The sequence below is a fragment of the Mirounga leonina genome, unplaced genomic scaffold, assembly GCF_011800145.1.
Source record: "Mirounga leonina isolate KUSES-001 unplaced genomic scaffold, KU_Mleo_1.0 Mir_176, whole genome shotgun sequence".
NCBI lineage: Eukaryota > Metazoa > Chordata > Mammalia > Carnivora > Phocidae > Mirounga > Mirounga leonina.
This window is the reverse complement of record NW_023270454.1, coordinates 44678521-44698895: the sequence shown is the minus strand read 5'-3', so window position 1 is coordinate 44698895 and position 20375 is coordinate 44678521. Positions and strand designations below refer to the sequence as shown.

General features: G+C 35.2%; 1 protein-coding gene across 5 annotated transcripts in view; it reads left to right on the top strand.

The window, feature by feature from the left end:
- The window catches only part of NAA15 (N-alpha-acetyltransferase 15, NatA auxiliary subunit), an 82029-nt gene that overhangs the window by 46147 nt on the left and 15507 nt on the right, over window positions 1-20375 (top strand). For 3 of the 5 annotated variants that reach the window (XM_035023037.1, XM_035023036.1, XM_035023038.1), the window contains exons 8-15: window positions 31-126; window positions 276-382; window positions 2437-2509; window positions 5164-5333; window positions 6526-6678; window positions 7213-7341; window positions 8224-8437; window positions 17752-17945. In XM_035023037.1, the coding sequence (XP_034878928.1) occupies window positions 31-126; window positions 276-382; window positions 2437-2509; window positions 5164-5333; window positions 6526-6678; window positions 7213-7341; window positions 8224-8437; window positions 17752-17945 (1136 nt within the window). Of the gene's footprint in view, window positions 1-30; window positions 127-275; window positions 383-2436; window positions 2510-4223; window positions 4429-5163; window positions 5334-6525; window positions 6679-7212; window positions 7342-8223; window positions 8438-17751; window positions 17946-20375 lie in introns of those variants that run through there. The other 2 variants (XM_035023039.1, XM_035023040.1) reach the window with 2 other exon arrangements.

Below are 20375 nucleotides of genomic sequence, written 5' to 3'. Positions count from 1 at the left end.
TATAAAAAGAATTATTTTTTTTGTTTGCAGCTAATATGTTAGAACGACTAAAAATTTATGAGGAGGCCTGGACTAAATATCCCAGGGGACTGGTGCCAAGAAGACTGCCGTTGAACTTTTTATCTGGTGAGAGTAATTGCAAAGGAATGAAAATGATGTAGGGTTTACAGTTTGTTTTGTTGGTTTTAGATATATGAGTATGCATATTAATATTAAAGTATGCATTTTAGAGTTGTCTGGGTAGATGCAAATCAACAGAATTTTTTTCTTCCAAGGTGAGAAGTTTAAAGAATGTTTGGATAAGTTTCTAAGGATGAATTTCAGCAAGGGTTGTCCACCAGTCTTCAATACTTTGAGGTCATTATACAAAGATAAAGAAAAGGTAAAGCCAAATACCACTTTTTCCCCACTATCATTTCTCCGCTTAGTATTTGGAATCGTTGATTCTTGATTATCTATGTACATAGTACACATTTTGTGAATCTGCTGTTTTCCTGTCTCACGGTTTAAATGCTTCTGTACCTCTTACTTTTCATCCTTTTCTCTTTTTAATCAAGTAACTTATTATTTCCTTATTTTCTCTTTTATTTCTGCTATTTACTTTGAGTCAGTGTAGGTATGAAAAGTTGGTAAGGTAGTGATTTCTTCAGTATTTTCTCTAATCTTTGTTCATGGTGAAAGTCAGAAGTGATTTTTTAAACTAAGGCTTAGCTTAGTAATCTTTCTTCTTTCTTATTTGGTAGAAAAAAAATTCTATCAGCAGTTTGTTTGCTGTCCTAGTAAGTTAACTTACTCTTTTAGCTGTGTATAATAATGCTCAAATTACTTATTAAGAGGTTGTTTTAATCTTAATTTAGATTATTTTGCTTGCAAGTACAGTGACATCAAGGCATGTTGGTTGGATAAAAATAAATCAGTTACAGTAAAGAATCAGAAAGATGGGACTAATTAAACATGCTAAACACTTTAACCTAAAGCACAGAAGGTGTGTTTATTTTCCAGTCTTTTGTTGAGAGGCCCAAGGTATAGGCTTTATTGATGACTTTGACTCTTTTTTTAAATTGCATAAATCACATTCATAAAATGTGGTCTGTTGTTTTCAGTATCAATAGCGTGGGAACGCTTGATTATAGCGTCTTGATTATAGAAGCCTATATATTAATGATTTTCCCCTTTATGGTTGTATTATTGAAACCTGAATTTGTTAGGAGTATCTAATTTATCCTTGAGTCTTTCCACGGTATTCAACTTAAAACAGTTTTTTCTTTTGTTCTCATTTATTAAGTTTGCATAATATTGAATTAAATTCTGTAATGATAATAAATGCAACTGATTTAAACAGGTTTGGGAAAACAAAACTCTTAGTAAGCATGTAGCTCAACTTGTGGGAGCAGAAGAACATGGGCGCACCAGAATAACCTAGCTGTGACCATTCAGTCCTCACAATTTTCTGAGGTAATGGAGAGAGCTGGTGTTAATCTGTTGAGTTGGTGAAGTTGAGGTCATTTAGGAGAGCTTCTATAGTAACAAATCCATTATAGATGGATTAAGTGAAGAAGGGAATTAATAAATTAAAAGTATTCACAGATCTCTTACAAAGCCAGGAGCAAGTGGTATAGTCATGACTCAGGAGAAACCAGAACCTGGACATCCACTCACTATCCTGGATTTCAGAAACCCACCCACTTTTCTGTTTCAGTTTTACTAATGTTTTCCCTTGGATTCTAAAATTGAGAGTTGATGCTATTATGTACTTTTGGAATTTCTCTTTTCACGTAGTTTTTAATTCTTGATTCCTAAAGGGCAGATGTTAATTGTGGGTGTTATTTATGTGAATTGAGATAAAAATGAACCAAGATAAGAGTCATCCACAATATTACCTACAGTATTACCTCTTTTAATCCAACCTTTTCCTGATTTCGAGCTCAGCTTGATGCATATTCCCTCCTTTCTAGCAGGGAAGGGGACCAGTAAGTTTTTAGAAAGTTACATCTTTTTTTTTTTTTTTTTTTTAAAGAATTTATTGATTTGAGAGAAAGAGAGGGAGGGAGGGCACGAGCAGGGGGAGGGGCAGAGGGAGAGGGACAAGCAGACTTGCCGCTGAGCGCAGAGCCCGATGTGGGGCTCAGTCCCAGGACCCTGAGATCATGACCTGAACCAAAATCAGGAGTCGGGCACTTAACCAACTGAGCCACCCAGGCACCCCGAAAGTTATATCTTAATACCTTCAAAAATGTATGGTTTACGTGCTTTTAAGTTTTTATCCATAGGTTAAGAGGTTTTATAAGAGGGTGTGTACATGAGTGTATGTGTGCGTGCGCATGTTTTGGAATGTTGATGTAGCCCTTTAAAATAGTAAATAACACGTTTTGTACAAGAATGGTAACTGCATGTATATATATTTTATTAAAGTGTGCTTGTGTGTTTGTACTCTAGGTGGCAATCATAGAAGAATTAGTAGTAGGTTATGAAACCTCTTTAAAAAGCTGCCGATTATTTAACCCTAATGGTAAGTGCTCAAGTTTTATGTTTTAAAAATATCCTGGAATTTTTAATATATTATGAAATTCTTAATCAGAAGGTCAGTATTATTCATTATTTAGACAGTAAGCTTAGTATATTTAAACTTTTTTCTTTTTAAGATGGAGATGCATTAATTTGCACATAGTGTGAAAATATTTGGTTAAGAGAATCATATTATCTTGCTGGAAAAAAATGTAAAATTTAAAACATTTACAAAACTAGATCTAATCATACAATGATCCTCCATCATTTACCCATCATCCAGTTTCAGTAGTTTTTAACTCATGGGAAAACCTATTTCATCTATATTCTTACCTACTTCCCTCTTTTCGCATGTTATTCTGAAGCAAATCCCAAACATCACATCATTTTATCTGTGACTATTTCAGTATTCTAACGATCATAACCAAAGTATCATCACCACACCTGAACATTAATACTTTGTTAAGATCAAAGACAAAAGTCTATGCTTACATTTCCAGTTATCTTAGAAATGTCATTTTTTTCTTCTTTGGCTTTGAAGTTGTTTGAATGAGGATCCATATGAAATCTGTACTTCGAGTTTGATATGTCTCAACTCTCTTATAAAAAAATCTATAGGTTTTCTATTTGCTCTTTTTCCTGCAGTTTGTTTAAAAAATTAGTTTTTTTTCTTAAGTTTTTCGACAGTCTAGATTTTGCTGAATGGACTCTCATGGTGTTGCTTAACATGTTATTCCTTTGTCCTCTGAATTTGTTATAAATTGGTAGTTGGATGTAGAGCTATGGTGTCTAGTATAATAGCTATTAGCCACGTGTGACTATTAAAATTTTTTAAATTAAATAAAATTAAAAATTCAGTTCCTCAGTTGCAGGAGCCACATTTCAGGTGCTGCTTAGTAACTGTGTAAAGCCAGTTGCTACTACCATATTTCCCAGGGCAAATACAGAACATTTCCATCCTTGCAGAAGCTTCTAATGGACGGGTCTGAGTAGAGGATTAATGAGATTCACTTTTTTTTGTTTGTTTCCTTTTAAATATAGGGGGTGAACAAGGTTATTTCATGGGTGGAGGGTGGTAGTATATTATTCCATCAGGAGGCATTTAGTGTTTGTTTTGTATGTTAGCAACTGTCAAGAATTACAAACGGGTGATAGTCTATCATTCATCTTCTGTTATCTTACAAGAGAAATTTCCCTTCTGTTACCTGTTTATCCAGTATTTTGGTTTTTATATAGGAAAAGCAAGATAAATGCTGCTTCTTTTCCCTCTATCTCCTACTTTTTGTTGTTGTTGTTGTTCTTTACCAGTTTTTAAAATAATGAATTCATTTAGTAGCATCCTTCAAAGATGCCAGTGCATATTTTAAAGGTATTATGAATTCATGGGTTTAAACATACTTGATGTTTTAAATCATTGCAGTTTCACATGGCTCTAGCCTTCACATACCATGGTGTAGTAGTTGATAGCTTTTTTGCAGTTTGGTATGACAAGATAGATATTCCAGCTCATCTGGTATACTGCCCATAGCAGACCTGGAATCAATTGTTTTTCCAAAGGAGCCCTGGTTCTTACAGTGGGAAACCCCAGTATGGGACCTGGGGTGCTCATTGCTTTTGGGTTATTGTTTCTAGGTCTCAGATTAATTTTAATAATACTTTTTAGAAGGCGTTACCATGGTTTCATTGGTTAATCATCATGATGTTCCTTTGATTATCAGCATTTTCCTACATATTTTACAAATGTGGAAGAGGTTCAATGACATGCCCAAGAATATGCAGCACTTTAGTTGCAGATCTATCAGATCGGGAGTTGGTGAGTTCCACTCCTATTGTTTGTCCACTGAGCCATCCTGCTTTTACTAGGATAAAAATAAGCAATCTGTTGCTTTCTTTGAAAGCAAATAACAGTTCTTAGGTTTTAGATATTGGTATTTAAAAAGTATTTTATAATGTGTGGGTTTTATATTTAACTTACACATTTTCTTGTGAGTATATAAAAATTAAATTATGAACTAAAATGTAGAGTAAGCATTTTTACTTATCTCATTTTTTGGGTATAGTTTTTATTCAGTCTAAATTACGCATCATTGCATATCAGCATAATGTTAGAATATATTAATATAATCACCCAAAACTCAACCACATCACAAGTATATTTATGTATAGTTTAGTACATTAGCTAGAAACCCAATTAAGCAGTCAGGCCTTTTTTTTTTTTTAAACCTCACATTAATGGAAAATCAAAATTTTTTCTCATACCTTTTTCGCCCCTCATAAATAATATCCTGATCTTTACACTTTCATAGTACTAGCACAACTTGTCTCCCACACCCCTGCCCCATTCCTTTCAGTTTCTTTTTTTGGGTAATTTTTTATATCTTTGATCTCATTTATCTGCCATATTTATTATATAAAGTTCTTACTAAATTCAAGGTAATGTGTTAGGGGCTATAATGATACAGAACAGACAACATGGTCCCTTCCAAAGATCTTATGAATTTAAGGATGGTTTTATAGCTAGATACATAAATAAATGGTTCAAACTACTTTTCCTTATTAATAAAGATAAAGCCATTTGGAGGTGGGTACTCTCTTAATATATGTAATGATTAATCTTGGTTTATTTCCTCTCCCACCCACCTCTCCCACTTTTTAAAGATGATGGAAAAGAGGAACCACCAACCACATTACTTTGGGTCCAGTACTACTTGGCACAACATTATGACAAAATTGGTCAGCCATCGATTGCTCTGGAATACATAAATACCGCTATTGAAAGTACACCTACATTGATAGAACTCTTTCTTGTGAAAGCTAAAATCTATAAGGTAAAAATCTTCCCTCCCGCTTTTTTATAAGGTAATGAGTCTTATAAAAACTTTTTTCTATAATTTGTAGATTCTAAAAGCTGTAATAAAAATGATATATTTGATGACTTCTAAAACCTGGAATAACTATAGAACATTTCTCAGTCTGATTACTTTTAGATTTGTCGTGGTCATGATAATTTACTCATTTATATGTCTGTATACACACAGATATACATACATGCATATGGTTATTCAGATATGTGGTTATTCATATTACATATTCTTATACATTCACACACATGTCTGGTTATTTTCTTGGTTTTAAGTAGTAACAGTATAGATACTCTAAAGTAATTCGCTGTGACATGTTTGTTTCTATTAACACTTGAGTATGACCATGATCAGTAGTATCTGGTAATCTTAATGAAATGAAACTGAAGATTTTACTATTTTACTTGTCTTCTTAACTTCTTGGTCTTACTTGAGAATCTCCAGTCATATGTTTTAGCATCATCTTAAAGTTGACTCTTCTTTTTCTTAATACAAATACAAATTAGTAATAATAGCTCTTAAGGAGGAGGTTATAAACTTAAAATTTATTTACCAAAAACAATAAAATTAAGTATTATTTTAAAAGCACTTTTCAAAGCCAGGTTATGCTCATTAGTTTTGTGGCTTTGACAAATGGACTAGTAATGTAAATTAAAACACATCGTGGAATGTCCAGTAATAGGCAGTAATATTCCCTGGTTGCTTTAGGTTAGAAATTTAGCCAATATCTTTGCCTTTTTTTTTTTTCAATGTTGATGAATAATTTTTTAAAATAAGCATTGTTGTATGTTAACAGAATTTCCCTGATACTCAGCCATGATGCCTTTTATGAACTTTCTGTTGTTCTGACTTAAAGATTTTAATTATTTATTCTTAAAATCCATTGTTTTTGAGTATTCATTATGTGCCAGACACTGATAAAGGCAGTGAGGTGTAACAGTAAACAATGTTATTAAAACAAGTCTTTACTGTCAGAAAGCCTGTATTCTGCATGGCCAGAAAAGTATCAAAATGTATGCATCTACATTGATTAGGGTCTTAAGATCAGTCAGAAGAATACCTTTTTTTTCATTTGTGTTTTAGTTACTTATCAATAGGTAACTAATTACCTGCATAGTAAAATTAGCATACTGACTGGTTTATTTTGCTTTTCTATAAGCATGCTGGAAATATTAGAGAAGCTGCGAGGTGGATGGATGAGGCCCAGGCCTTGGACACAGCAGACAGATTTATCAATTCCAAGTGTGCAAAGTACATGCTAAAAGCCAATCTGATAAAAGAGGCTGAAGAAATGTGCTCAAAGTTTACAAGGGTTTGTACAGCTAGTGTTCTTATGAATAGTTTATACTTGTATATCTTGCTTATTTTTCAATTTTTTTTCTAGTATTTTTAGTATCAAAATAGGATTTTAATTAAATTACCTTAGGAGAAAGAAACGGAAATCAAAATTAGTATAAAATATAAATTTTCTTTTTAGTTGGTTGTACAGTGGGTTATTTAACTCTGATTTATATTGATGTATGTTCAGATGAATTTTTAGGGGTGAAAGGAACTAATGTTAATTGACTACCTGCTGTGTGCTAGTGTTCTCTTTCTTATGTTATTCTCCAACCCCAGTTATGTAGATGTTTTGATTATTTACAAAGGTACATTTTTTTCAGTGATTAGAAATATAATTCCAGTTTCTTACACATAATAACAGTTCCCTCTTACTCTGAAAACAGTTAAAAAGAAAGTTATTTTGAAAAAATTCAAATCAATTGACTATATTTTCCTTCTTAAATGCTATGGTGAAATGGTGTATTTGGTAAGAAATGGTCTTGAATGCATAAATATTTTCATATAGGAAGGAACATCAGCGGTAGAGAATTTGAATGAAATGCAATGCATGTGGTTCCAGACAGAATGTGCCCAGGCTTATAAGGCAATGAATAAATTTGGTGAAGCACTTAAGAAATGTCATGAGATTGAGAGAGTAAGTACCATATATATGTATGAGTTTCTCATTTTATTGTAATATGTTGAAGGTTTTGGACAACTATAGTTTTTTCTTCTTTATAATTCACAGTAAGTGATTTCTAAATATCAATGCTCATGTTTTTTCATTTTTTGATGGAAATGTTATAGACTACATTTTCAGCAGACTTGCCGATTATCTACTCTTCATGTGAAAAACTTGATAGAAAGTTTGTAGCTTGGCTGTGTTTTTATTGATGTTTGAATGTTTCGAATTGCTCCATCTTCAGTAATACAAAGCTCATTAAGTTATCCTAGAAAGCTGTTTGTTAAGGGGTTGATTGGTGATGTATACCCTTGATAGTCCTAAGATACAAGCTTTGAATCCTTTATACAGTATTTCTGTAGCCAGCATAACATTGTGTAGGATTCAAATTTGTATTCTTAGAAAAATTACCAAATACTACATTTAGTCTTTGCAGGTCATTCTAAATATAAAAACTGAATGTTTAATGTGTAAATGTACTACATCATTATGTATATTAATAAGTTATGTTTGATTTGTCATGCTAGCTTTAAGTATGATTTAAGGAAGGAATAAATACATATATTTCAAATCATGTGTTTCCTTTTCATTCACCAAATAATTCAGTGCTTGGTGTATGCCATATACTGTGCTAGGGGATACCAATTATATTTGCTTATTTGATATGCAAAGTATTTATATTGGGTGATAGTAATTTTTAATATCTTTTTATTTTACTTATTTTTTCATGCATAGGAAAACAAGTAATTCTGAGAGTTTTCTCTGTAGTTTTCTTTGTTTGTAGTTTTCTTTGATTTCTGTAGTTTTCTTTGACATTGTTATACTTCAGTATAATAAAAAAAATAATTTCGTTAGCATTTTATAGAAATCACTGACGACCAGTTTGACTTTCATACATACTGTATGAGGAAGATTACCCTTAGATCGTATGTGGACTTACTAAAACTAGAAGATGTACTTCGACAGCATCCATTTTACTTTAAAGCAGCAAGAATTGCTATAGAGATTTATTTGAAACTTCATGACAACCCCCTTACAGATGAGAATAAAGAACATGAAGCTGATACAGGTATAATATTCAAAGATTTCTTATTATTTGCTATGGTGTGTATATGTGTCTTTGTATTTTTGTGTAGCGTAGATTTTTTTTTGAGCTTTTTAGTGAGCACCTTGTGGGAAGATGTTATACATGCTTAGAAAATGATGATGGACATTTTGTGGATTTCCCTAAGCAATAAAAGAAAAATACTGTTTATACTTTGAAAAGTGAAGCAAGGATTTAATTTGTAACTGATCATTAGCTTTTAAGAAGTTGAATTTCATGAGTTTAACATTTAAAATCTGGTTTACCCAGTACTGTAAATTGCTAACTATCATTCGTGTTGGCACTCTACATTAGTGTTGGCTGTCAGTATATCTCGCTATTCTATTCTTCTTTGTAATAGTTATTTATAATTAACCTACTGAAAGGTGAAAATTGCTTGAACATTAAAAGCCAGTTTGGAATTAAACTAGTAAGATTGCCTAATAATTTATCATTTGGCTAGTTTTTAAAGTGCTATTTTTATATCATGATGCCAGAATGTATAGTCTTCCTTCGATAATTATTTGGGAAAGGTTCTCAGAATAAAAATGATACAGGCATGTAGAAGGATATAAATATACATCCAAATATTTTGTGAGTTGTTCATGGCAAAAATGTTACATGAGGTGGCAGAAAAAGTGTGTCAGATTTTATTATTCAGTCCTGAGCTTATTCCTCTTCTGAAGTTATGGTTGGTGGTTTTCTGTAGCCTTCTTCCTGATAAAGACCTTTGGATCCTTTTGTTAATTTTTATTAAAATTTCAAATCACACATTGAAACCCTTGTATAGATTTCATTTGACCCTCTACGTGTTGTTGCTTCTTTAACTAGAAAGAAAATGTCAGTAAGAATCTACAAAACAATTACAGTTGAAGCTGAGAGCTGTGATCCTGTGGCTTCTTTTATCTTTCTGTTCACTCCTCCTGCCTTTCTCCTCTTCTTCAGATTATTCAAATAATAGACAATTAACTCTATACAAAGTTAAAACAATTCAGAAATACACTAGCAAATGTGAAAATCCCCTTTCACTATTCTGCATACCCATAGATAATCTTCTTTCAAAGGTTATCGCTATCTCTATAAAAGGTTCAATTGCCTTTGTACACAATTACATATTTCAGTTATATGTGTATGTAAACTCCACACACACATATCAGGGCCGTTCTTTGAGGTTGTTTGGTTTACATTTGTTTTATTTTTCTAGCCCCATAAATGAGTAATATTATCTCCAGTATTCTGCAACTTATTTTTTCATAGTGTTGCTCCATATCTGGACATAACTTACTACAATCATCAGTCATTTTAAAGGCTATGTAGGAACCTATGTGGGTTTTTTTCCCTCACCATTACAGTGCTATAGTAAATGTCCTTGTATATCATTTTGTACTTGTTTATTTAGCCTGGATTGTTAGAAGTGGAAATTACTGTGTTAAAGAGTATAAGAATTTGAAATAGTGTCACATTGCCTTCCTTAATTAAAAGGTTCATCAGTTTTTATTGCCACAGTATTGAGCTTATCTTTTACTTTATTGAGCTTATCGTTTCCTTTATTGCTAACACAAAAAATTATCCATCCGTTACATTTTCATTATTTTGGGGAAAATAATCTGATTTATAATTCCTAGATTATTTAGAGATTTATTTATTTTTAGAGAAAGAGTGTGTGTGCATGTACATCTGGGGGGTGGGGCAGAGGGAGAGAAAGTCCCAAGCAGACTTTGCGCTGAGTGTGGAGCCTGACTCAGGGATTGATCTCACAACCCCAAGATCATGACCCAGGCTGAAATCAAGAGTCAGACACTCAACTGGCTGCACCACCCAGGTGCCCCTATAATTCCTAGATTTATTTATTTTTTTTTTTTTAAGATTTTATTTATTAGCGTGCGCAAGAAGGAAGAAGGGTAGAGGGAGAAGCAGACTCCCTGCCGAGCAGGGAGCCCATTATGGGGCTCAATCCCAGGACCCTGGAATCATGACCCGAGCTGAAGGCAGACGCTTAACTGACTCAACCACCCAGGCGCCCCTAATTCCTAGATTTTTAAGAATGGAACATCTGTGTATGTTTTCATGTGGCCTTTGGCTTTCTTGTATGAATTGCCTATTCATGTCTTTTTCCCATTTTATTTTTCAACTTGGTTTGTAGAAGTTCTCTGCATGTTCAGGACTTTAATCCTTGTTTATGTATTACAGAAATTTTCTTCCTGTTTTACTTTGGTCTTTATGGTAGCTATCTTTTATTATGGAAAAGTATTCATTTATATGAGATAAAATTTCTTTAGTCTTTTGTGGCTTCTAAGTCTTGCATACAAAGGCTTTTTTACTTCAGAATTTAAAATGTATTTATTTTAGAAGATATTTATCTTCTGTTTCCTTACAATATTCTTTTTTTTTGTTATGTTAATCACCATACATTACATCATTAGTTTTTGATGTCGTGTTCCATGATTCATTGTTTGCATATAACACCCAGTGCTCCATGCAGTACGTGCCCTCTTTAATACCCATCACCAGGCTAACCCATCCCCCCACCTCCTCCCCTCTAGAACACTCAGTTTGTTTCTCAGAGTCCATAGTCTGTCATGGTTCGTCTCCCCCTCTGATTTTCCCCCCTCCTTATAATATTCTGTTATGTTTACAATCATCTGGGTTTAATTTTTTTAAAGATTTATTTATTTATCTTGAGAGGGTGGGGGGAAGGGTAGAGAGAGGGTGAGTGAGAATCCCTAGCAGACACAGGGCTGCATCCCATGACCCCGAGGCCATGACCCCAGCCAAAACCAAGAGTTGGATGCTCATCTGACTGTACCACCCAGGCACCCCTCATCTGGAGTTAATTGTTATATAATGATGTGAAGTAGAACGTAGCTTATTACCCCTAGATAGACGGCTGACTCCTCAACAGTATTTTTGATAGGTTGTCATATTCCCCACTGATTTAAAAAGGGGCACCTGCCTGGCTGTCTGTGGAGCATGCGACTCGATCTCTGGGTGTAGAGATTACTTAAAATCTTTAAAAATAAAAAAAATAAAATGCCACCTTTATCATGAACTAAACTGTGAAATACAGTGTAGTGGGTTGTGGGTATGGTGTCAGTTCCCACATACATCAGAAATTCCTGTAAAGACATTAAACTGTGGTATTGACATTGGTATACAGGTTTCTGTTCTTATGATCTCTTTGTCTCTTCTTAAAATCCAATACTATGTCTTTAGAATTTTCTTGCTTTTATATGAACTTGCTTTTATATTTGAACTGTAGAATTACCTTGTCTGTCGGAAAGTTGGAGGTGTATTTTTTTTTTTAAGATTTTTATTTATTTGACAGAGAGTGAGAGCAGGGATACAAGCAGGGGGAGTGGGAGAGGGAGAAGCAGGCTCTCCGCTGAGCAGGGAGCCCGATGTGGCGCTTGATCCCAGGACCCTGGGAGCATGACCTGAGCCAAAGGCAGTCGCTTAACCAACTGAGCCACCAGGGCGCCCCTCTTTTGGAGTTTTTAATTTAAATTGCACTTGAGATACAGATTACCATTTGGGGTGGGGATATCTTAAATAATATCGAATCTTTGCATACTAGAATGCATTGTATCTCCTATTTCTGTTTGTGTAATTATATAACTTTGGTGAATTTACGCTAGCATTATCTCTACATGTCTTTTTTTTCCATTACAGTATTCTAAATGAATATTACAGTTTTTGTCAAGTTGGTATCCTTATTGAACTCTGATATTAGGTTTAGTAGTTTTTTCAGCTGATTTTTAAAAAAATTGTCTATGTAAGCTGTTATATTAATCTGTAAACATTGGTAGTTTGTTTTCTTTCAGTATTTATACCTCTCTTTTTCGTACCTTATTGCATTGGTGAGGGTTGCTAAAACTGCTAATTAATGGAAACAGTAGTATACTTGCTGCCTTTTTTATCTTAGACATAATGTAGTATACTTGCTGCCTTTTTTATCTTAGACATAATGTTTCTAATGGTCCACCATAAAGCTTGCTATTTGTAGTAAATATCTGGTAGTTACCCTTTATTTGGTTGAGAAGTTATTTTTTGCTTCTTAGGTTTTTATCTTTTCAGTCAATTTTTTTTTTTAAGATTTTATTCATTTATTTGACAGAGACACAGTGAGAGAGGGAACACAAGCAGGGGGAGTGGGAGAAGGAGCAGCAGACTTCCTGCAGAGCAGGGAGCCTGATGCAGGGCTCCATCCCAGGACATTGGGATCATGACCTGAGCCGAAGGCAGATGCTTAACGACTGAGCCACCCAGGCACCCCTATCTTTTCAGTAAACTTAAAAGAGTCTTACTAACATGGCCAGATTTATTTTGCCTTCTTATGTGAATGTTGATTTGGCTGTATAGAGTAGTCTAGGTTTAGGTGTTGTTTGCTATGTATATACATATATGCATGCATACACATACATATACACACCAATTTTTTATTTTTAAGATAGTGCAATATTCTAGCATAGTAGAATTCTCTGGATCCTTCTAAGTGAAAATTCTGATCTCTATTATGTTCACACAAGTAAAAATTCATGTAAAGTTGAGACCATGCTTATCCAGATAAATAGTGCTACATTAAGTGAAACAGGATTTGAATTCTTAATTTCTATATTAACTTCTGATGTGGTTATTCCTTTTTCTATTTTTGTATGGCAACTCTGTTATTATAAACTGGATGAGTCCTTTCAAGGCAGTGGGAGATAATATAGAATAAGATCACAAAATAGCCAGTGGACCAGATCCGTACTGCAGTTTGATTTGATAAATGAAGTTTTATTGGGACGTAGCTGAGCCTATTTGTTTATGTATTATTTATGGTAAATTTTGTGCTACAGTAGCTGAGTTTTTTTGCAGCAGAGACCCATGGCTTACAGAGATGAAAATATTTAGTATCTGGCCCATTATAAAAAAAGATTATTGACTCCTGGTGTAGCATAGTGGAAGGAAAGAGCCCAGATTTTGGAGTCAGAGTGAAGTGGATTTAAATCCTTGTTCTGCCTTTTGTTATTACTCTTGAGTTAATATTTTTCCTCTGAAACCTCAGTTTTCTTATACATAAAATAATATTACACTCTAATCAATGAGATTGTTGAGGATATTAAGTAAAATAATGCATGCATGGTATCTGGTATGTAGTAAGGAAGCAAGTGGTAGCAGTTATTTTACAAGTCATTAAAAGGCCAGAATTTTTGTGGTTGTTCATTTATAAATGTCTTGTACTTTGAGAATGTAATTTTTGGTCCTTGTTTGAAATTTTCTTTTTTAGTTGTAAGGGCTTCTTTACTAGGAAAAAGAGAAACTGGTGTGCATTTGTTTTTGAAGGTTGTTGTGTATTGACACATAATAAATTTCCCTAAATTTAGCAGCTGAAAACAACTATTTCCATAGTTTAGGAATTTAGAAGCATCTAGGTTGTTCCAGCTCAGGGTCTCTTATAAAGTTATAGTTAAATTGTTGGCTGAGGGTTGTGGGAGGGGGGCACCTGGGTGGCTCAGTTGGATAAACATCTGCCCCTGGCTCAGGTCATGATATCAGGGTCCTGGGATCGAGCCCCGCATCAGGCTCCCTGCTCACTAGAGAGTCTGCTTCTCCCTCTCCCTCTCCCACTCCCCCTGCTTGTGGGCTCTTTTTCTCTCTTACTCTTTCAAATAAATAAATAAAATCTTTAAAAAAAAATGTTGATTGGGGCTACAATCATCTGAAAGTTTAACTAGGGCTAGAAGATCCATTTCCCAGATGACTCACTCACATGGCTTTTGGCAGGTGGCCTTAATATGTTAGTCTCTCTGGAGGGTTTCTTCAGTTCCTCAAGGCATAGTAGCCAGCCATGAGAGCAAGGAAGAAGCCACAACACTTTTAATGTTCTACTCTCTCGACATAACACCCCATCACCTCCTACATGTTCTATTTGGTAAAAGTGAGTCACGAAGTCTAACCTATATTTGAGTGGGAGAAGAATCATACAATTTGTAGTCATATTTTTAACTGCCATATTCTGCATTCTGACACAAATTATTTACATTATTCTTTTTTTTTAAAGATTTTATTTATTTATTGGAGAGAGAGAGACAGAGATAGAGAGCAGGAACAGGGAGGAGAGGGAGAAGCAGGCTCCCCGCTGAGCAGGGAGTGATGCAGGGCTCGATCCCAGGGCTCCGGGATCATGACCTGAGCCAAAGGCAGACACTTAACTGACTGAGCCACCCAGGCACCCTATTTATATTATTCTTACATGCAAAATACACTTGCCCCTTCCAAGGCCTTCAAAAGTCTCATTCCATTACAGCATTAGCTCAAAGTCCAGAATGTTAGTTGTATATGTGTATGAGGTGCTGGTGCTGATGAGATTTCTTTAATATGGTTCTGATTTAGTATAGCTAGTATAGCTCTTCAAGTATAGTTCTTGATATGAAATCCTGTACCAGGGGCACCTGGGTGGCTCAGTCTGTTAAGCATCTCCTGTGGGCTCAGGTCATGATCCCAGCATCCTGGGATCGAGCTCTGCGTCGCTCCCTGCTCAGTGGGGAATCTGCTTCTCCCTCTGCCACTCTCCCTGCTCATTCTCTCTCTCGTCTCTTTCAAATAAATAAATCTTAAAGAAATCCTGTGCCAAGTACATGTCCAATATAAATTGATTGCAGAGGAATATTCTTGATCAAAAGGGGGTGGTGAAGGGGAAATGGGAGGCACACAGGAGTTACTGGTTATGTCAGTTCTTAAGTCCAGTTGGGTATAGGGTAGCAGTTCTTTGATTAGGACTCATGATGTAGGACTAATTCTCTTAATGGTTCCTGGTTCTATGCTGTGGTTTCTTGGCTCCACCTTCTGCATCTTCTTTCCTTGTTCTTAAAAGTTAGCATTTGTGGGGTGCCTAGCCAGCTCAATTGGAAGAGCTTGCAACTCTTGATCTTGGGGTGTGGGTTCAAGCCTTATGTTGGGTGTAGTGATTACTAAAAAAATTAATTTTTAAAAAGTTAGCATTTGTTTGCACCTGAGTAGTTTTTCAGTCTGCTTCCAAAATTTGGGGGTTCTTTTGTACTATCTCTGTTCCTTTCAGTCCAAATTTGCTATGTTTCTGCCCATAGAATTCTCTTAAAACCTATGGATCTTTTGTGAATCTTACTGGAAGCCACATGCATGAATATCTTTGTCTACCTTGAGCTTTTGCTGAGAGGACAGCACCCTTGAGTTTCTTAGAAGTTCTGTTGTTTGAAAGGATCAGTGAGGGGCGCCTGGGTGGCTCAGATGGTTAAGCGTCTGCCTTCGGCTTAGGTCATGATCCCAGGGTCCTGGGATCGAGCCCCGCATCGGGCTCCCTGCTCTGCAGGAAGCCTGCTTCTCCCTCCTCCTCCACTCCCCCTGCTTGTGTTCCCTCTCTCGCTGTGTCTCTCTCTGTCATATAAAAAAAAAAGAAAGGATCAGTGAATCATACCCTTAAAATTTTTAAGAGAAAAGAGCCTTTTGGGTGACCAGTAACTGCTGAAGTACCATCTTTCTGAGTTCTGAGTTTTAAAGGATTTTAAAGCCAAACTCTGCTTTCTCTGTTGACATATTTTCTTGGCAGTTCTCTGAATTTAACCTTTGGTCAGCAGCCATTTTTGAAGAGGCTGAGAATTTTCAAAACTGTCAAGTCCTTGTTACATTTGTTTCTTTCTCTTGCATTTTAATTACAGTCTGCAAGAGGAATCAGGTGCTACCTTAACTACGCCCTCTTTTTTTAGCTTGGAAATCCCTCTAGCTAATCACTCAGTTCATTTGACATTTTATGATGTTATTAAATAGATGTTATTAAACTTTCTGCCTCTACATGACTATAACATGTGTCCCTTGCAGCCTCTTCAAAATCCTATCTCTATTAAATAGTCTAGGGTCCTTTGAGCTTCCACTAATGCTTTTTCCAAGTTTTTCCACCTTTTGCCATACTCGAACCAAAGTCAGTCCTACATTTTAGGTTTTTATTGCAGCAGCACCCCACTTCCAGATACCAAAATCTGCCTTGGTTATCTGTTGCTGCGTAACAGATTGCCTACACATAGCTTTAAGTAACAGACATATATTATCTCAGAGTTACTGTGGGCCAGGAATTCAGAAGTCACTTAGCTGTATGATTTTGAAAGATGTGGGTGCTCTCAGGAGATTGAAATGAAGATGGCAGCCAAAGGCTTCTGAAGGGTTGATTTGAATTGGAGAATCTGCTTCTGAAGGGTTGATTTGAGTTGGAGAATCCAAGATGGCTTACTCTCATGGCTGGAGGCCTATTGGCCACTTGGGTCTTTCCATGTTTGTGTATCTTCACAACATGGCAGTTGGTTTCTTCTGAGTGGCCCAAGAGAAAGCAAAGAGGAATCCACCATGCTTTTATGTTCTGATCTTGGATGTCATACACTTTGATTTCTAGCATATTCCATTCGTTGGAAGTGAGTTAAGTATAGGCCACAATTAAGGGAAGGGGAAATAGGCTCTACCTTTTGAAGGAAAGAGTTTATGGGCATATTTGAAAATCACGCTGTGATGGTATATTTTAGAATGACCTTTTTCATTTCTCACAATCAATAAGTATGCCCAAATAAATACCAGTTGCACATGTAACTTTCAGATTTATTGCTTGAAGACTAAACAATAGATTTTTTACTTTATTATCTCATATTTGTGATTTCCAGTCTTTCCCTTGAGACATTCCATAGTTTATACCACAAAAGCTATTGTTAATTTTCAGTGTCAAGCTTTTAATTTACCATATAGTTATTTATTATTCCATCAACAAATATTTGAGTATTTTCTGTATATTCTGCTAGGCCCTGAGAATACAAAAATTACAAGTAAGACAGGGTCTCTTCCACCAAGGAGTTCACAGTCTAAAAGAGATCCACATGTATAAATGAAGTATTGTGACAAGTAAAATATATGTCATAGTGGCAGCACTGAGTAGAGAATGAATAACTGACAAGGTTAGAGAGGCATAACTAAGAAAAAGCATAGTCTAAGGCCATAGATATTATGAGAGAAATATGAGACAGCTTGTTACATTTCTAGAACTGCAAGTATATTGCTGGAGCAATTTGTATGCTTTTATGTTTTGCTGTGGTTGTGGCACCAGGTCTCCACCTGGTTTCAAAACATTTTTTTGAAGAGATCACAGTGTTCTCTATCGAATGTGGAACCATTAAATGGCTAGGTACACATAGGCACATGAACATGTATAACATGTAATATTTTTTATGGGAGTTTTAATGAGAATGTTAGTGATTGGTCATTACTAATAATGCTTTTAATTAATTAACACATATTGCCTACAGCAAACATGTCTGACAAAGAGCTAAAGAAGCTACGTAATAAACAAAGAAGAGCTCAAAAGAAAGCCCAGATAGAAGAAGAGAAAAAAAATGCAGAAAAAGAAAAGCAGCAGAGAAATCAGAAAAAGAAAAAGGATGATGATGATGAGGAAATTGGAGGGCCAAAAGAAGAACTTATCCCTGAGAAACTGGCCAAGGTACTTAATAATAGTGTTGAGCACAATTGAGTGAAATTTCATGACCAGCTATTGTCATTTTATACTGTCTTATTTAACCAATTTGATTATAGATTTTTAGAGTGAAAAATCATTTTAATTTTTAGTCTACTTTCTTTCTCTCTCTCTTTCTCTTTCTTTCTTTCTTTCTTGATCATATTTCACATTTAAAACTTGGAACAATGATCCTGATCCAGAGTAATCTAGTATGGTATAGTGGAAAGTTTTGGCTTTTGAGTCATTCTGATCTGGGTCCACATATCAGCGCTTCTACTTCACTGTGTATCTTGGACACTTTGTCTCACCTCTCTGATGGTTTTCTTGTGTATAAAAAGGGACTAGGAAGAAATCCCTACTAGGCAGGGATGTTAGGATTAAAGGAACTATATGTGCAAAGAATGTAGCATCTGTTATAAGTGGTAACATGCACCTTTTTATATCTAGACCAAATTGAGCTTATTGAAAAGTAAGTGTATATGTATATCTTTCACCCACGTGTCAGTTTACAGTTTTTCTTTATTGGACTTTGCTATTTGAACCTAATCTCTTTAAAAGTCCCTAAATATTTTCCCCCAAGCCAAAAATCATATCTGCCATTTTTAACCATTAAGCTGAAACCAAGGTATTCATTGTCAGATGAACCATTTTGATTAATAACATACCTATGCACTTCTGGCCGTTGGTGTTCAGCTACTCCATGTGAAAATAATTGCATGGTTTATTATGTTAAAGCAATAAATATAGTAAGCACTAGAGTTCAGTATTAGCCTCACTAGTAACTAAAAAAATAAAAATCAACTGCCTTAGAACTGAGAAAAATTATAATACCTAATAAGTAGAGTTGGAAAATAGTTTTAGGATTATATCAGAGCAGATGGACAATAATACCTCATAGCAGTATTGCTAAGAACCATAGAGAAATCTAGCTTAGATTTCAAAGGATATATTGACATCCTTTCACAAATAATTGTATAACTTCTAGGACAAAGATACTATCTTTTTTTTTTTTTTTAATTTATTTATTCATTTGAGAGAGAGAATGGGAGAGAGAGAGCATGAGAGGGGGGAGGGTCAGAGGGAGAAGCAGACCCCCTGCCGAGCAGGAAGCCTGATGCGATCCCAGGACTCCAGGATCATGACCTGAGCCGAAGGCAGCCGCCCAACCAACTGAGCCACCCAGGTGCCCCAAAGATACTATCTTTTTATTGTTGGGAGTTTATTGGAAGAATATACAGAATAGTGAGGAGGCACAGAAAATTGCCTTTTAGGCCTCATGGAGAATTGCAAAGTTATTCAGGGATAATACCGGCTTTAAGGGCCTTCCATCTTTATACTTCAGCTTTCTTTATTACTACCACTTTTACCACTGTCACTGACGGTCTGCCACCCCCATTCTTTCTACATACTTTCTCTATAGCCCATGACTTTTCTTACTGACTTTTCTCTTTGTAACACTTTATATCTTCCATTATACTTCTTAGAGAGAGGATCTATTTGGATTATTTAGTCACTGTCTAATAAAGATTACTTACCCCCACAGAGCAGAATTCTTATACCAGGCCTCCTTATAGACTATTGGGTTTTCCTTGTGTCCAGCTTATCATAGCTGCTTTTGGGCCAGATGTCAACTTACAGTTTAATTATTTATAGCTAGAGGTTTGTAGAGTCTCAGAAGAAAATAATGCCTACAGAAAGTGCTTTATTTGGAAAGAGCCCAGTGGAAGGTACCCACTTTCATAGGCTGCTGTTTAATATATACTGTTCTTACCTGTTAGGCACATAACACACTTCTCTTCCTAGGATAACTGCCTCCAGGATGCCCCCTTCTAATAGCATCCACACTTACTTGTATCCCCAGTGTGGTGGCAGTGCTAGATTACACCAAGCCATCATGATAAAGTATGGCATTGTAGGCTATTTTAAAAGCTGCCTGCCAAATCTGGATTTGCAGTCTCTAGATTCTGATTTTTTATCATCTTATATTTTATCATTCTTAATGTTACAAATGATATATTCAGTGTCACCAGTTCAGGATTTTATATATGTAATAATAAAATAAAAGCATTATTAAGTTAGCAGTAATTCCAGTTAAAGAAAAAAGGAAAATAAGAGGTTTAGTGAGTTTAATATTCAGTTAACTGAGTATAAACCTGAAGTCTTTGTTTCTCCAACTTCTCATGAGGCAGTAGTTGGTATTTATGAGTTCCCTCATGTATCACCCATCCTATGTTCCTTCTTGCCTTCAGGAGGTAGTATTCATCTCAGCTGGATTATTTTTTTCCTTCTGTGCACTCGTACGTTCCTCCTTATCAATGTGTTCTTAGTATTCTGTCTGTATAGGATTTAATAGTTTTAAACTTTCTGTTGCTATTCTGCGAGTATAGGGAGGTGTATTCTTATACAACATATTGT